The 18,598-nt window shown below is 30.4% G+C and overlaps 1 protein-coding gene across 1 annotated transcript in view; it reads right to left on the bottom strand.

Annotated features, from left to right (window-relative positions):
* LOC143067291 (inactive tyrosine-protein kinase 7-like) overlaps nt 1-16,519 on the bottom strand; it is a 99,349-nt gene extending 82,830 nt beyond the window's left edge. The window contains exons 1-2 of the mRNA XM_076240428.1: nt 15,999-16,519; nt 11,060-11,359 (exon numbers count right to left, since the gene is read on the bottom strand). Coding sequence (XP_076096543.1) covers nt 11,060-11,359; nt 15,999-16,050 — 352 coding nt within the window. The 5' untranslated portion in view covers nt 16,051-16,519. The remainder of the gene's footprint in view (nt 1-11,059; nt 11,360-15,998) is intronic.
* Between the last annotated feature and the right edge of the window lie 2,079 nt (nt 16,520-18,598).

Genomic DNA, 18,598 nt, shown 5'->3' with positions numbered 1-18,598 from the left:
TTCAGGTCATTTTTGTGGATGTACACATATTTATGTTGAATCAAACCCGGTGACATCAAAATGTCAAAACAAGTCTAGTTAGCCTTTTGAAGATTGGACACTAACCAAGGTTATCTTTGTTTTTGTCAATGACTTAAGCATACCTTGTCCAATATCAACAATTCTCTCTGAAATATATCCGCTAGTATGTTTAATTTTGAAAATCAAGATTGTACAATGTTTAGTCTTTAAACTTAGATACAACATGTATAGAAATTCCTATCCCCTTCCTCCAACATTCTCTCTTAGTGACTTAAACCCCTGTTTAAACTTTTAAATCTTTTGTAAAAGACCTTTAAGTAAAAAGTTGTGTTTGTTCAATTGACAAGATCAAAGCCTATTAAATTAGATGCCAATCAAAAGAGAAATGATAACACACAAATATGTCCTACAAGATATGTTAGCATGAATTGAGATTCAGTGTTTAATGATAACGAATCTGGACTATAGGGGGCACTGCATCTTTCCAGTTGAAGATGCAATGTTATTACAGATTTTCTTTTTCTCTGTCAACTTAGTTATCCTCAATGACCTTATGTAAGGGTCAACAATTATGTTGAACAATTTATTAATTTGCTAACTAGATAATTTACAGAATGGCAATGAAGCATGACCTGAATAATTGATTGAGGCAAAGAACTTAGAGAAGTGATAAACAGCAAAATGCTGTAATGTTCTAAAAAGTTCTTTGATGTTTGAACTATAAAAAAATCCTGCACACGACTGCATCATAATCTAGAAAACCTTCGAAACCAGGGGCAAACATTAAATAAAATATCAAAATATTTTATCTTTCAGGTACAAATATCAAACAGATTTTTTAAATAATGATTTCTGTGGTTCACATTAATGTTGTCAAAATGTACACAGAAATTCATTTTCAATTACCACAGCCTTTGAGCAGCCAATAAAACGAATCATCCCTTTGGAATTGTAACATAATTGGTCAGTCAGAGGTTGTTACTTAAGGGGAAACCAGCTGGAGATTTTTGGGTACAAAACAATTTAATTAATGCAGATCCATAGCCTAATCATTCCAATCCAATGGATCCCTTCATTATTCTTTTGTCATAATATGATACAATGACAGAATTTTTGCCAATTAAACTAATAAAAACTCAATGTTCGCATATCGAACTCAATGTTTGCATATCGAAATCAACATTAAAACTGAATGAAATTACATTTTTCTGATTAGTTTTTAACTCATTTGTTTTTTGTAGAGTAGTCCAGGAAGGGAGGGCAACAAGGGACAGAGTAAACCGACAAACTCATTTGTAGCAATCTGCATATAATTATGCTGATTGTTGGCAAAATTTTACAAGTTATGTTATACAATTCATTTTGATAAAAAGGATGCAAAATCAATCAAAACTAAAAGCAGGAATAGATAATCTATCATCAATTTTAATAAATTAAAAAAACTATCAATTATTAAATTTTCAAATATACATATTTTCCAACAACATGCCACAACATATATATGCACATTATTGCAACTTTGATTAAAAATGTAATAATAAACTTTTTCAATAGTTAATAAGACAGTCATTAGTGACATTATGATATTCATGTGGGATATCACATTAAATTATTTTCAGCAAATGCTGATATTAAAGGTACAAAAATGTATAACCAATATGACAAACTAAAGCCAGAGACAAAACAGAACCATCCAGTAATGAAACAACTTACAATCAAATTCTCATATGAACTTGTTTAAACTGATGTTCAAAAGTAACATAGCAACTGTACACAGAATCTTTTTTCTTGTTTCATGGTTGAAAGAAAAATAAATGTATTCTTTGGTTAACCTGTCAGCGGAAATGACTTATAACTGCCGAGGAACATTGCCTAAGCATTCTTCAGACCAAGATCATACCAACCCAAGCCTCATTAAAACCTGTAAGAATTAACAGGCTTGTCAGAGTCAAGTGCTACATTCATTTTTCAAACCTGAAGCTTTTCATACGTTGGAAACAGTTCCTTATCATCTTTCTGGCATAAACAATCCATCTTGTGCCTTCTATAAATCAAGCTTCATGTTCAAGAGTCTTTTCTAAAATTCTAAACACAAATGTAAACATTTCATTCATTTTGTTTATGTGTGTTTTGTGATAATAAATCTTCAAAAAATTTCATGTTTTTAAATAGGGGACAAACAAAAAAAGTTTTGAAGGGCCATTTATTTCAACTTCTAATCCTCCCTAAATATAAATGTTTAATCTTCCCTAAATATAAAATGTTTGTCATATTGTTCAGTGATTTGAAATCTCCATTAATGAACAATCTAGCTGTAACTTTGTTCACATTTTGCTGCTGCTAATGCAGCTGGCTAATAGACTATAATCAATCAGGACACACCCCATGCACTTTCATTCTATGTCATATACCAGCATGTTTATCAATGTTATAAAGTTATCATTTCCTTTTGGAAAGTATGACTTTGTAAAAATACTGAAGAATTTTATGAATTTCCATTTTTGTAATACTTTCTTTCACCCACCCGTAGGTTCATTAACTTTGAAACATCTGGTGTCAAAAGGACAAACTGGCAATTTCTTATAATCCTTCCAAGAGCAATTTACCTACCGAGTTAAAATCCCTTAAATATCATATAGATGGCCACCAAACACCCTTCTCTTTGTACCTACTAATTTTAAAGTCTTAAGTATCTGTAGGTTTCATTGGGTTTTAGATAGATCAAAGTAAAGATTATACATGTCGCTGAATAATAATTTACCTATCTGCTGTTGCTCGGTTACCAAGTTTAATTCGATTTAGCGTTGATTTTCACTGATCCCTTTGGATTCCAACAGACAATGATCAACACACAAGGATAATTTTTATACTCAATTGAAATTCAAAGATAAATAGAGGTCTGGAAAAAATCTTCAAAGCCTGCATAATAGGTAAATACAGAGTTTGCACTTTACAAAGCCCAGCATAAGCCTCATAAAAATCCCTGGTGCATGTTTCCCCACCCTTATCTCTCTATTTATCAAGTTGTTTATATCTTTATGTTGAATTACTGGATCAGGTTTGTTTTATCCTCTATCTATGAATGGCTCTTTGGACCAGTGTGAGCTATTTGCCTTTAAATGTCATCTCGTATTTGCTTATTTTTTTCAAATCATACATAATTAATTGTAGCCTAACTTTTATCATTTTTATTCTAAACTGACGTTACCTGACCTACTTTTGACTTAATTATGGTATGGGCCAAGTTTGTGAGGTGCTAATAAGACAGAAATATTCCATATACATCTCTTTCAAAATCCTGGCAATCCAAAGAGTTTTTCTTAGACTAATAGGCACAACCGATGTTTTAATACTAGTTATATCTGGCGGTTTATGCTACATGGATTTGAAGGTTACTGCAGGAAAGTCATAGTCTGGTTTGACAAGTCTCAAAGTAGACTATTTCTTGACAGCAGTTAACAGAACTTGTCATCAAAGAAAGACACTTGAGAAAACATACAATGATACAACATAATCTTACCAAATTAAGAATCAGTAAAACATATTCAGCCAAAATAGGAATACACTGTTACTTCAAAGCTTTTTAAATCAGTTGAAGTTTTTTTGAAGTGACATATTAGAAATATTTATGTTTTCAATTAAGTTTAGGTCACAAATTGTACTCTATAATCAGATATTAGCTCTAGTTAATACTGACAATCTGACGTTATGTCAACATAGGGTTAAAGTGAAACTTTCTTAGGGATACTCAGACAAATTATTTCTAAACTTTCAAGTAAGATTTACAATATTAAATACACTAAAAACATAAAAAGTCTGACACTTTTATTTGAGAGGGTTAGATCATAGGAAGTTCTATAAAAATTTGATTTACTAGATAATTGGATTTATGACTGAGAAATAATTTAATCTTGTAGGAAACTTAAAAATGGTCTGTCAACTTTTTTAGACTCCAATTGAGCAAATATAATTCAACCATGTCTGTTAATCTTAATGTTCTCTCAGCAAATCCACAAGTCAGGACTAAACATTTCCCATAAAACCTATAATCACCACACTTCTTATCTGAAACATTGATATCAATGGTAGGTACCATGTATAATTGATTGGAATAATAAAATATTCTTATTCTTATTCTTATAATTAAAATTGAAATCTGCTACTTAGTAAAAAGACTGGAGCAAAGCAAATCAGAGTACCCCGGTATTCTGGAAATTGGCAACTTCTGATTCTTTCAAAACATTCTGATTCTTTCAAAACAAACTTATAGAATTTGTATTTTGTAAGATAAAAATATTTTTGTTAATGAAACATTTTTTTGGTTCACAAGAAACATTTTAAAGAAACATAATATATATCAAATCTATATTCCAAGATTTTATATTTCTAGATAATAAAGTCAAAAGCATCCGTTATAAAACTGTTTTTTGAATGTTACTAACCTTGATACTGTTTATTTCATCTTAATAAACATTGATGTTTTATTTGAAATACAAATTTTAAACTTTTCAATATTTAGCCTGTACTTTCAATAAAATCTACTTGAAATACACTTTATTTCAATAATTTCAATTAAATTACATCAAAATGTTTATAGAAAGATCTTTTAATTCGTCATAACACCTATTCAAAGTAAAAATAATGACAATTGCTGCATTCTTTTCCGCACTATCATTGTACCATGGAAACATTGCAGTTGGAAGCTATTTAAGCAAGCATAGATTTATGCAATCAAAACATTAAATTCCCATAAATTGCAATCAATAATTTATAATATTGGGTAATAATCTTATTTCATTGTCCCTCAAACAGCAAATAAAACATGAGACTGTTTAACTTCCTATCTGGCACCTGTCCACATGTCTATAAAACGCTGCCATCAAAAACATAATCACCCCGTTATTATTCAATTTTTTTTTATTTTTGTCGATTTTTTGTAAAATTATAAAGTTGAGATAATTTTTGAAGAATTATTATTTGATATGAAAGGATAATCATACACCAATATACATTTTAAGAAGTAAGATGTATACTTAATAAATATTAAGTACTTAAAGTGCCAAAGTTCACTTCCTCTGTGCATTCCTAATAAAGCTGTACATTCATGTTTTGGTGGTATCTGAGATACTACTAACTGACGTCATTGGACCATATCTGTCATATGCTATCCTATGAAAACTTTACAATTTCTATTTTCAACCACCTGCGCTACCTTACTATTCAACCTTGAAAGAAATTAATAGACTTCAATGAATCAACTGTTTCAATTGTGACAACCCAATGAATAGAAAAGTATCTAATTTCTCTGTAAATTCCAACAGAGACATGCCCAGAGCTAATCAAAATTATCATTATTTTTATATCATTTAAAATTTGTCATGGTCTACCATGTAATTACCATATTTTAACATAGAACCAAATCATTAGGTTTTGTAAAAGACAGACACATAGGCTCTCGAAGACATATTACATTCTCATGTGAAAGTTACACACATGAGCTCTCATAAGCTGAGAACACATTGCTTTCTCATGTGAAAGTTGCACACATGAGCTTTCAATTGCTGAGGAGACATTACATTCTCATGTGAGCTACACACATGAGCTGTCATAAGCTGATGAGATAAAATATTTCCATGTCAAAGTTACACACATGAGCTCTCATAAAGTGAGAAGACATTAGATTCTCATTTGAAATTTGCACACATCATAAGCTGAGGAGACATTACATTCTCATGTGAGTTACACACATGAGCTGTCAAAAGCTGGTGAGCCATTACATTTTCATGTGAAAGTATAATGCCCATGGGCTCTCATAAACTGATGAGCCATTATGTTTTCATGTGAAAATTATGCCCATGAGTAAATCTCATAAGCTGAGTAGACATTATATTCTCATGTGAAAATTGCCCACGTGAGGTCTAATAAGCTGAAGAGATATTTGATTCTCATGTTAAACTTACTCACACTTTTACCAACATGTAAGATCACAATTGTCAACCTTTTATCAAAATTGGTTCCCTTTGAAAGCCCTTTCCTTTTATATGTGGTTTTAAGGACTTCCTTTTTTACTTCTTAATATCCACTTTATAATAAAAAGCAAAGTGTTTTCTTTTACATAGGACTTACACTTTTTTTTCTATTTCCAACATTTGATTTTTAATTCTTATCAATGTTAGGAGAACTAATTTAGGGAGACATGTTTATGTTAATTATGTGTCACATCAGTCAACAGCATCACTTTAATGAAAACTTACTTGCTGGATTGGACCAGTAAAAATATAATGATCTGTTCACTGGATTCTAATGAAAGGATTAAATATTTATGATCTTTCCTTTCAATGTCACCTTGAAAATACTTAAGGTCTGTTTAATTTCTTTAATTGTTATAATGTTTACAGTAAAATATCATCTATAACTTTCAACTTTGCAATAAATAATCTTAATTTTAGTTTTACAACACTTGGAAATTCTGAACAAAATTTTGAAATATTGCTGCCATTTTCCACTTATAGGAAATCATATCTCACTCAATTATTGCTCGTAAATCAGCAGAAAATTTGACCACTCAGTCTTCAAACTTCAAATGAACTATAAACTGTGTGACTTTTAATAGTCTGATAATTTGTCTTAGTATCATATTTGTTAGGTATAAATTTAAACCTTAATCATGTGTAAGCACCCATCATGGGCGATTACCAGCACTGAAATTTGAACCGTATCTTTTTCATCTTTTACAATAATTCATCAGTTTGAATTAAGATCTTCAAAATATCTCAGAGATGTAGCTTATGAAAAGAAAATAGTAAATTGAAGAGTTTCATTTTGATGTTATTGTGTCAATTTTATGTCCAACTGGTAGTAATATATTAAAAATGTCATCTTAACAATGAAACATTCTAAAAATCGTAAAAAACTTGCAAAATGGTGCATTTGATAAGATCACTAAGATAATATAAAACAGCACATTTTTTTATTGCATTTGATGAGGACAGACAAGATTATGCAATGGAGACAAAAGAAAAATAATCCAATAAGTAATAAGATAGGATCAAGATAACACCATTCTTGTCAGTCGGTGCATTTTTTGTATCAAAATCTGTTCTATACAATATGTAAAGATCAAAAGACTAGGAAAGAGTTGCATGGTAAACCTGTATGTTTTATCCCCATAACAATGGTACTATTGTGTTTAACTTAAAAAAATTTGTTTTGTTTTTTTAAACTTTTTTATGCACCTTTGTCTTCTGATGCAGATTTAGATTTTTTGTTATCAAGATGGCAATTTTTTTTAGCGAGATCGATCTTTCCCTTGCTTTTCTTTCTAAACCGAGTGACATGTTCTGAATCTAGATTAAAGTCTTTATTTTCTTTAAATACATTTACACTTCAGCTGAAAATTAGCAATGCAAATATTTAGGAGACAACCATTTGATATTCTGGCAGAGCCAGCAGAATTTTTTACAGATTAAATATTCATTTACGACTGTTGATACATGTACATGAACACATGCTATTTCTTTATTACTATTATTTTATTTTTTTCTATCATTTGTGCACACAATTGTTTCCTGCATTTATGGATGCAGAATATTCATTTTATCCTGTCTTGTCAAAGATTATTTACTTTCAGCTTTTAATAGGCTGAAATAACCATTTTCAAAATCCCAGCAGAAAAAAATCTAAAGCTTTTTCCCCTTGGTTTGCTCGCTGTTAAAAGTGGAATAGAACATATATTTTTATCCTAGGTTCTATGCAGGACAGATTGTTTCAATAGTAAAGAGAAATTTACATAAAATCCCTTTAATACATAAATCACCTATTCAAGTTTAAGCCATACATAAGTCACCATTGAGCTAAAATTGGATAATAAATCCCTCTATTTCTAAATAGCCATAAATTATCCAAACATCCTAGATAAATGGATAAAAACAACAAAAGCCCACCCAAATACTGCTGATAACTTCTGGGGTCACTAGATTTTCAAACTAGACAATATTATCAAGTTTGCAGCATTTAATTATCTGAGATGAAAACAATTACATTACTGAATAGTAAACTAGATTTATCAATTAGAGGACAGACACAAAGTGTTTGGAATTCTTTGTAATGGGTGTCATAAGTGTAAGGTTACAAGTTACCAAAGGTCTCTAATTTTTACATAAAATTATAAAAATATGTATCAAAATCAATCTATATATGAAAAGATACAAAAGCATTTCTTTTCAATAATTTTGTCACTGCCACTTAATTGTTTTAACTAATTACATTACTTTTGCATTTTCCTCAAAATACAAATGATCCTAACACATTTTAGTTCAACTGTTAGTATCCTGGGACCATTGATTACATACTAGTATATACACCATCTCACTAACTCATGTTTACCTTGTAGATTATACACTGATTGGAAATATATGGATTTAATAGATGCTCAGATAAAAATCTGAGGAATTACAAAATTAAGTGTAATTTTAGACATTTCATTAAACCACCTTCTTACATAAACAAAATCTGTTTTTGAAATCCACAAGGATAATTCATCAATCAATTTTGGGTGATTAACCTTTTCCACACTGCTGACAGAAGTGAACTGTAACTAATTTAAATTTATTTATGAAACTACCATCAAAGTTGAAACTTGAAAGAGGGCACCTGCCAAATTTCTTTACTTTACATTAAGTAATGAATTTGGGGTCCATTGTTGAAAAGCAGTGGTTAAATTAGGCACATCCATCAATGTCTGACCTCCAGGCAGTTAAGGTCAAAATGACCATCAAGTTCTATTATCTCTTATCAGTATATTGAAAGACTATTGATGTGTGAAAATGCTATTTCTTCATTTCTGATAACTTTCCTTTAACATTTAACTGGGAGATTTTGATGTACAATTACTATCTGAAATTTTCATTAATGTGATCATTGATGTAATGGGTATTACATCTATGATGAGATGCAGCTAACCTCCTACTAAAGCTGTCCAAAATACAGGTCATTTATTAAACTCCTCCTAAATAATCAATGAAACAGACAATTTCATTTCTGATTTACTGTTTAACTTTAGAAAAATAAAATCAAAGTCAAATTGTATTTCTAAAAACAAATAGCAGCCTAAAAAATGCTTTGAGTATTAATTGTATTTGTTTTGATAGTACATAGTATTGAGTAATCCCATGGCCCCTGTAAATTAACAAAGATAAGTGATTATCTACTGTTTATAGTTACACAAAGGAACTGTTACATCAGAGAGAAACAAACACCAAATCTATTTCATTATATATATCCTACACTTTGTCTGTAAGTGTAAACAATGGAATTGTTTATTTTCATTTGTACATACATTCATATAGCTAGAGGTACTACTTGTTTGCCTACACAAAGAGAAACCTTTGAAACGTTTATCTGTAACATGTAAAAACATATGGGATCTACAAGTTACTACAACTATGTATGTATGTGTGACATGCATAGTCATTTATACAGATAAACATTACTGGAGGGGTAAAAACCAATTAATGTTGCTATCAGCTAATTTGAAGCAACCAAACAAGTTTCTTTTCCAAATCATTTCTCGTAACTTATCATTTGATGCTAATATTAATGTTGACCCCTTATTTATAAACGACTATATATATATATATATATATATATATATATATATATACATTTAATTCACTAAAACAAGCATTCAGATTTTTTTTCTTCATGTTTTTTGGTTCTTGTTTTACTGACATATATATACCAAGCCTTTTATCTATTCTTATTTAAAACAAAACCTTCTATTTCAATCTTCTGTAAAAACTGAAAAATCTGAACCAGAAATTTCTAGTTGCTGAACAAGTAAAATGTATGCACCATATTTAGGGGTAGATCAAGAATGTTTTAAAGGGGGTGTAGTTCTTGAAAAAAGAATATATACTGCTGATTGGAGCGAGGTGAAAAGTTAAAGACAAATTAATGCCAAAAATCATAAAATTCATCAGAAACAAGAGATGATTTTTTTGTTTTGTGATCAAAGGAGGGGTACACCCTGTATCTGCCTCCAGTATGCAAAAGACCTCCCTTTTACAATACCAAAATTGTTACTTGTGATAGCAGTTTTGAAATTCAAATCATATGTTGTTAAAACTATTGTGTTAAAGATGGAGGATTATGTATTGTTTCCAATTCAAACTTCCTTTCACATAGTTTACAATCCTGACTCAGCCACAACCTACACAAAACATGTCAGACCTAAATTTTCTTTGCTAAGAGACAAATCCAGCCATTATTCTTATAGAAGGTTTTATAATGACAACCAACACAGTTTTGATTACTGGATAATAAAAGAAAATAACATAATCACCAAGAAAGTATCAGAGTTCATATACAAACTAAATCATTTATATTACAGAATTCTGAAACAATTGAACTATTAATCCACAAGATCAAACCAATATACTTCCGAGTGCAATTATTGGTATAATCTCCACTGCAGTATAACATATGTTCTTACATGTTCAAAGCCTCCATTAAAGTTTCATTCCTGTTTACCAACTTTTATGCTTAATCTCAGATTATGAAAGAATTCATCAATGGTAATTATTGATGAAATATATAAAGTACAAAAGGAGTGTCACATTAAGTTTAGTTCTAGACATGTTAGTCTGAGATTTTAGCAGGAATCAGAATTATCAGATACATTATATGAAATGATGCTATTCATTGTCATAACTATATTCAAACCTACTCCTTTCATGAAAATTAAATAATATCACTGTTTAAATTTTGGAAAGGGAGGCCAAATAAGCATTCATTATTTTTAAGTCCAATGAAATATCATTTTTTGCAATCAGTCATGTCAGTGGCATAATCCTCAACAATCTTCCCCAGTTGAGAGGTCAAGGTTAAAGGTTAACTGATTTTGATATTATGAGCAAACTAAAACCCCACAATTCCCCCAAAATAGAATTTCAACACCATAAAAAGTTATTTCGATGACAAAAAAAACCAAAAGCAGGCGAATTATTTCCCAGCAACTTAACGAATAAATATCACTTACATTGAATATTAAGTGTAGCTTCTCGGCTCTGTAGTGAAAATCCAGAAGTAATGTTTGTAGCGATACACTGAAATGGTCCAGCATCTTCATCTCTGGTAACACGTAAAATACGAAGATAACTGCCTTCCTGAAATCGTCTACTCGTATTAGTGACTGGTTTCCCACTTTGTATCCAGTCAAATATTATGTGTCTACGATTATTAACATCACATAAAAGAACGGTTTCTGTTCCTTCTACCACAGACTTGTCCTTTGGAGTTTGACTAAAGTAAAAAGTGTCTTGTGCATAACAAACTAATCCTGAAACGAGAACAAGATTTGTTTAAAATTAAAATGAAGTAAGAGTTCGTTGAAAGAAGTAAGAGTTCATTTATAAAATATCAAATTCTGTGAATTATTTCACAGAAAAAATAATGGGTCCACATGTTAGCTTATTTTTGTGCTCTCATTATACTTTTAATAATCTGTAATCTACTTTTTGACATTTTATTATTATTTGTTAATAAGTAGGATAAATCGTCTAACATCTAGTGACAATTACTACATGCTTATCAAGATTAGTACATGTTATATATCAAACCTGGTTTTAGACCAATAGGCTGAGGTTTTAAAGTGCTAATGTTGACCAGACCAGACAGTAAGAATCTGTAGCTGGACACTTTAAAATACAACTCACTTGACTTCATCTAAGCATACCCAATTTTCCTTTTATTCCTTAATGCTGAGTGCATGATAGGACAGAGATTCAGTAAATATTAATTTTCAAGTCTATGTTTAAACCATTGATAGGTTGACCTCCTGTACTCGATGGGATCACTCTACCACAAGACCATTGAGACAGTTGTTAATTAGTAACTCTTTCCACCTTAACAATTGAATGAACTTTTGATTCTGTTCAATTTTTTTCAACTTCTATTCCCACTTGAATTGACATGGTTTGAAAGCTGTTGAGCAGATATATTTGTTACATGCTAGTTTTTTTGGCTTGCAAGCCTAAAATCTATTAATTTAAGCCTCTAAATAAATGATTTTGTTACTTATAAATTGGAAATGTGCTTTAAGTGCAACTCGAAAAAAAGCAAGTGAAAAGGTGCATTCTATTAGTATGTTAATAGGATCTTACAAAGTACAAAATAAAATCATTAGGGCATTTGTAAAATAAATCAGGATCACCTTCAATAGCAACCTTGGATATCAGAGATAAAAAAAATAAACAATCTTATATTCTCATAGGCCCTATAATCCTAGGTTGAAGCAACTTGTGCAAAGAAAAAAACATTTTATCAAAGAGCTAATGGCCATTAGGATGAGAGTAAAAAAATATGCAACAAATCAATTTCTCATTACTTAGATAACATATCAGTATATAACTATCAAAAGAAAATTGAACATAAATTGTTAAGTATTATTCGAAAGTTTGTCCATCATGTTAATAGCATATAAAAGGCCACTGGGTAATCAAAAGTATCAATAAAAAGTGACTGACAACCATTTTTTTTTGTAAAAAAACATCTTTTTGTTGAAGCTACTTGAAGGTATCTGAGGAAGTGATAGTACTTGTACACTTACCAAAGTATACAAAGTAGCAATCTTGGTTTTGAGAAAGGTACATGCTTACAAAATATACATAAAAATATACCTGGACCAAAGATTTTTCTAAATTTTGAAAAGTAATTATACTCATCTCTTGCAAATTTTGGACAATAGGAACACCACATGAAATCTAACAATCATTCCTTTAACATACTTTACAAATGCATTCAAAATTAAAGGAAAGATGAGTTACAAATTAAACCAAAAAGGTTTCAAAAAGTTGAATGTGACTTTATTTTATTTTGCCAGAAAATATTCGAAAAAGTCTTTATTTATTCTAAGCATGCTTTCTAAACTGTCTTCAGATATCAATGAATCATTACAATCGTAATGAAACAGCACAATTAAGTTTTCAATGATGTAATTTTAGAGAAGATTTTTTATTTCGAACAAATGAGGTACTGTGAAGCCAAAATTTTAAACACACCAAACTGACTTAGTTCTTTCAATGGTAATATACATCAAAGTTTAACTTTTGGATTTTTTTTTTTTTTTTTTAAAGGGATTGGGTTGCTTTTAAATTTCATAATTTAGGTAAGCATAATATGATTTAAATTGTCTCCCTACATAACCATAACAAACGCAGGCACAACTTATAATCAGTAAAATCAAATTAATACTCTGAAGACCAATATGGTTATCCATTTTATCTCCAGATATATCAGTTTGTTGTGTGTGCTATCAGAGGTCACTAAGTTGCTGGATTTATACCCCTACAGTGTGTGACACTCTTGTTTACAAAGTTTATCTTCCTGTATGAATTCTACCCTATAATAACTTGCCCTGTCAGCAAGCCCTGCTTGATATCCCTGTTATTATCACTTTAGAGTACTATTTGTCTATCCTAGTCATACTTGACAGTTACACTGTTGGTTTTATTACTTTCTCAGTGTATCTAACAATGTTCTGACATTCTGATCTATAAGATACAATAATTATATCAATTCTTATTATGCACAACACACCAACCATTCTTTCTTTCTTTCTTTCTTTCTTTCTTTCTTTCTTTCTTATGTACAACACTATAGCTACTGACCATTCTTTCTTTCTTTCTTCCTTATGTACAACACTATAGCCACCAATCATTCTTTCTTTCTTTCATTCTTATGTACAAGGCTATATGGCCACCAACCATTCTTTCTCTCTTTCATTCTTATGTACAACACTAGCCACCAACCACTCTTTCTTTTTTTCTTTCTTATGTACAACACTATAGCTACCAACAAGTCTATCTTTCTTTCATTCTTTTTTATCTCATAAAACTCCTTACTTCATTTTTTTTTTTTCATTTTTAAGAGGGGAGGAGGAGGTGTTAGTTGAAAAGAATATAAAGCACTACTTAAATAATTCTACAGCCATTTGTGACACGATTTCAGTACTCAGAAGTATTTTTTCTGAACTTCTGTAACTTTATGTTGTGAAATAAAGTGAAAAGTTACATATATATACACACAGTTTTTGGTCATCGAAGGAGGTTCCTCTTCATGCCAAGTAACCCTCAGTAGCAGGTTTATATAAGAAGACCAAAAACTGTATTATTAATGATACAAGATATCAATTTTACAATATATTATGGTCAAACTTAAAAGGAAAAATTCAGGGCAAACCAATTTCAATAGGCAGACCAATAATTCAATCAAATCAAAGAGACAGTAAATGACTGGCAGTGTTTACATAAAGCATAATTAAAACAATTATACATGTACCTGGTTGTCACATCAGCCCTCAATGAATTTATTTAATACTAGACGGAATACAATTAGTTTTAATACTTTATTATTGTATGTGTGTGGACCAACCAATATTTGTTTAAGGAATAAAGCAGGTGATGTATTTCACAAAGAAATTTATTTCTGTCCCATTTTTCATTCTTGACAAAATATTTCCAGATGCAAGTCTGGAATGAGTCACATTGCAGCTTTATTTCTTTAAATAAAGATTAAGTCTCAATGGATAAGTCTAAATACCACACATTTTTGATAAAGGCATATGTCAACAATTGACTTGGGTTACCAGGCTAAGCTATGTAGTATTATGTCTTGTAATACTATAATTAAGCGTTTTACTGTATTAAATCGAACATTTTTTTAATTTTTTTGCATAGAACACTATCATAACTTTTATGATCTCAGATAAACTAATATTTTTTCACAAATATTTCTAGAAAAACTACTGAATTGAAAGAAAGAAATACTATTAACAATATTTCCTAACTGTAATAATCAGAATACCAGAAAATATTTTTAAATGTTTATCTCGTAAATGCAGCACATATTTTTCTTGACATGGTTTAAAAATACACACAGTTAACTGGTTATAATATACCTCATAGTATAAGCTCACAGAACATATTTTTAAAACATACAAATGTTCTTCATATGTTATTCTTATTTTTAAAAATCTTTGCAAAGCTATTAAGAAAACCAATAAAATATTGTTCTTCAGGATCTTTTAAAACAGCTCGCATCTGCGTTCAATCAAAGATTATCTAAAAACGTATGGTATATCTATCCATAAATCATTCAATAATTTCTTAAAAATGTAATAGACACTGTTAATTAATTTACGTCTTTTTCACAGTACAGGTTTTATGCAAATACCATGTTTAATCAAAGTTATCTTAATTTGTAAATATGCAAATAACATGTGTTGGATAATGCTTTATGATATCAAGGAATTGTATATTTAAATATAATTTTCTTGAGATATAAATACATTGTCAGGCTTAGCTACTTTAATTTTATTAGAATATCAGTGAAACTGATAAAAAGCAATTATTCTTGAAATGAATAAATAACATAGGACATAATACATATCTAGTATAAGAGTCCCAGATTCAACAACATAAAAATCCCATACAGTGTTGCCAGCGAAGCTTATTTTCTTTTTGTTTCTTGGTGAAATAAGTGGAAAAACGAATTTTATAGTGTGTTAAATGTGGATTTAGGAAGTGTAAAAATCTTAGTTTGACATTTAATAACATGACATTAATAACTCCAAAATACGACCTTAGGCAAGTGGCATAGCTGTGAAGGGTAATTATTGTGATTATCTATTTTGTTATAAATTAGGGATATTTCACACCCCTTTCAAAGCGATAAACTAAATGCTATTAATTTTGGGGACTAACAGAAAACACCCTGCCGAGAGTAAGGCCTGACACCTCTTGTTATTACAACATGTGCATGGGATCTTTAAAACTCACAAATAAAATAAAGTTGTATCATAGTTAATTTTGGTAGTATCATTGTAAAACTACATGATTTGATAAATTTACCTGAATATTTATAACCATTAAAGTGTTCAATGAATAAAGGGTTGTATTCAAAAGCTTCTTAAGACTTACCAATAAAACACAAAGTGATAAAACATATCCTTAAGATGAATTTGTAATCCATAGTTAACAAAAAAAGTCACGTTTATGAGATACACATCGCACAATTTTATGTGCTATTTTAACATTAGCACAAACTTTAAATAACTGTCAAAATATTTGTTATCTTAGCCTCTGATCGACCGACTCACTCCACAAATTTCAGCAGCTGCGCATTCGCGAAATATAATCCAGGAGTTGGGCGGTGATTATATAGCTTTTCGCTCAGAGTGACATACGTTATTCAATATACATTCCAGTGGATGAGTATTTATGTGATAACATATAAACCAGAGAATTAATAATAGGTTTAAACACGTTCGTATTAAATGTGTATTATTACATCAAACCGACACAAAGACATTTATAACTGTATATATTTTGTTTGTAGTCAATATTCTTCTAAATCATTGTCTTCAAGTCCACAAAGGTATCAGAAATCTGTTTGCATTTTGCCTTTTCCCTTAATAATCTATTATTTATAGGATTAAAAGCCTGAATACCCGGTTGTTTTTTTAACAGCTGAAGAGTAACGCTTGCCATGTGCTTTTGTTTACAGTATTTTTTAATTCCTTCGACCAATCAGAAAGATGTCTTCTTCTAACCACGCCTACTGGATTCAATCAAAGTACAATAATACTGTTCACTCATATTAAAGACTGTTGTATTTTAGCAAACACAAACACTAAGAAAGGGTCCGCATGGAGTTTACAGAATTAGTGATGTACAAAACAAGGATTTTTATGCACAATAAATTACTATTGCAATTTTTGTTCAGAACTGAAAAAATCTTAAAATAACAAGACAAAATCCTTTTCATGATGAGAATTTAACAGCCGGGATACACGGTATTTTTAAAGATAACTTGTGAAACATCTTCTTAAAGAATCCAGTATAGCAATTAAGGACCCCATCCAGATCCTACATGACAAATGAAAAATAGCTTAGTTGATGTTGTTTTTTTTTTTTTTTTTTTTGTTAGAGTAGGAGACCAAAAGTGGTAAAAAAAAGTTTCAGTGGCTACAGGAGGATACTTCCCGTGACTGACGTCAGGACCGTAGTTGAACATGTATCTGAAAAGACACAAAAGGCTGCATTTATCGAAATTTAAAAAATGTATGAGAAACATTTATGTTTTTTTATTTCAAAATCGAATAATTGAGACGTGGAGCATACATCAATGAGAGCTTATCATGTGACAGTCAGTATTAACCCAACAACACAATAAAATCTGAGTGACAAACACAGTGGCAAACAGAGAAAGATACACGTTTTCAATAAAACTTAATATGGACGAAATTCAGTAAAGTAATGTAGACAAACTCAGGACACCATGACGATCTGCAATTGAGCCAATTTTTTAGAACAAATACACACTAAACAAATCACTAAATATTTTAACACCATTCAAGGTATGAAATATACTGCACCAGATGCACATTTCGACAATAAATACCTCTTCAGTGATGCTGCAGACCCATTACTATTGTAATGGGAACATGTAAAATAGAACGTTTGCATTGGATAAATGGTGGTATTGAAGTCATACATGGGAACCAGTTTTAAACCAACAGTAACTGTCAAATTTTAAATGTATGAAAACATATGGTGCAAATCAAACTGTATAATATATATGTGGTTTCAACTTCATGTGCAATGGGACAGATGTGAACAGCATAGTCATTGCGCTTTGAGTTATTCAGTAAAAGAAGAGACGCGGAGTAAAGGTTGAGCGATATTGCAAAAGCAGTTTTGTCGCTGACGAATTTACAAAAAGTGTTTGGAAAGAGGGCTAAGCTGATTTGAATTTTCCCCCAAATAAAATGCCTACCTTCTTGTGAAAATATGTCAATAAAAAATTAACAGATCAAGCATTTCAATGAAGTTAATTGCAGCTAAACTTTTTTAAAACTAGTGTGTTTTTTATATGCAAAAAAAATGGTTTATCTTCCTAAAACAAGACCTACGTTGGTTCTTTTTTGTCTATGTAATACAGTGGACTTCATTAAACAATTCATGTCATGTTGGTCACATTGAAACGATATTGATTTAGGGATGGTCTGTGTGGCATTTAAGGGGACAGTAACATATTTGTCATTTTTGGACGAACTACCATGTGAAGCAAAGGAGTAGGTTCAGTAAGACCCCTTTTTGGCCCCAAAATATATATAGCAGTTTTACAAAATTGTTAAAATGTAAACTTTTAGTTATTTATTGGAAAGTAGAATGCCCCTGCTACTTAAATATGGGCTGTTTTTGACCATACATGGCACATATATCGGGTACTAGCATCATTAAGTCATGCTTAATTACTGAAATCTTCACAATTTTAGCATTTTGGTTACATTTCAGTCGGTTTCCGTCTTAAATGAAAGTGGCATTCTTAATATTGTAAGTTGTATTTGTTGATAATACATAACATATATGAAGGTTGAGGATGAACACGGATGCGGCCACTTTTATTTTTGACAAAAACCATCTGAAAAGTGACAATTTTTGGCATATTTGATAAATTTTTCATATTTTAGCCTTAATCTGAGCGTTTTTAATGATAAAATCAGTTAAAATCTTTC

This window comes from Mytilus galloprovincialis, chromosome 3, assembly GCF_965363235.1.
Source record: "Mytilus galloprovincialis chromosome 3, xbMytGall1.hap1.1, whole genome shotgun sequence".
Lineage (NCBI taxonomy): Eukaryota > Metazoa > Mollusca > Bivalvia > Mytilida > Mytilidae > Mytilus > Mytilus galloprovincialis.
This window is presented reverse-complemented; position numbering and strand designations above follow the sequence as displayed.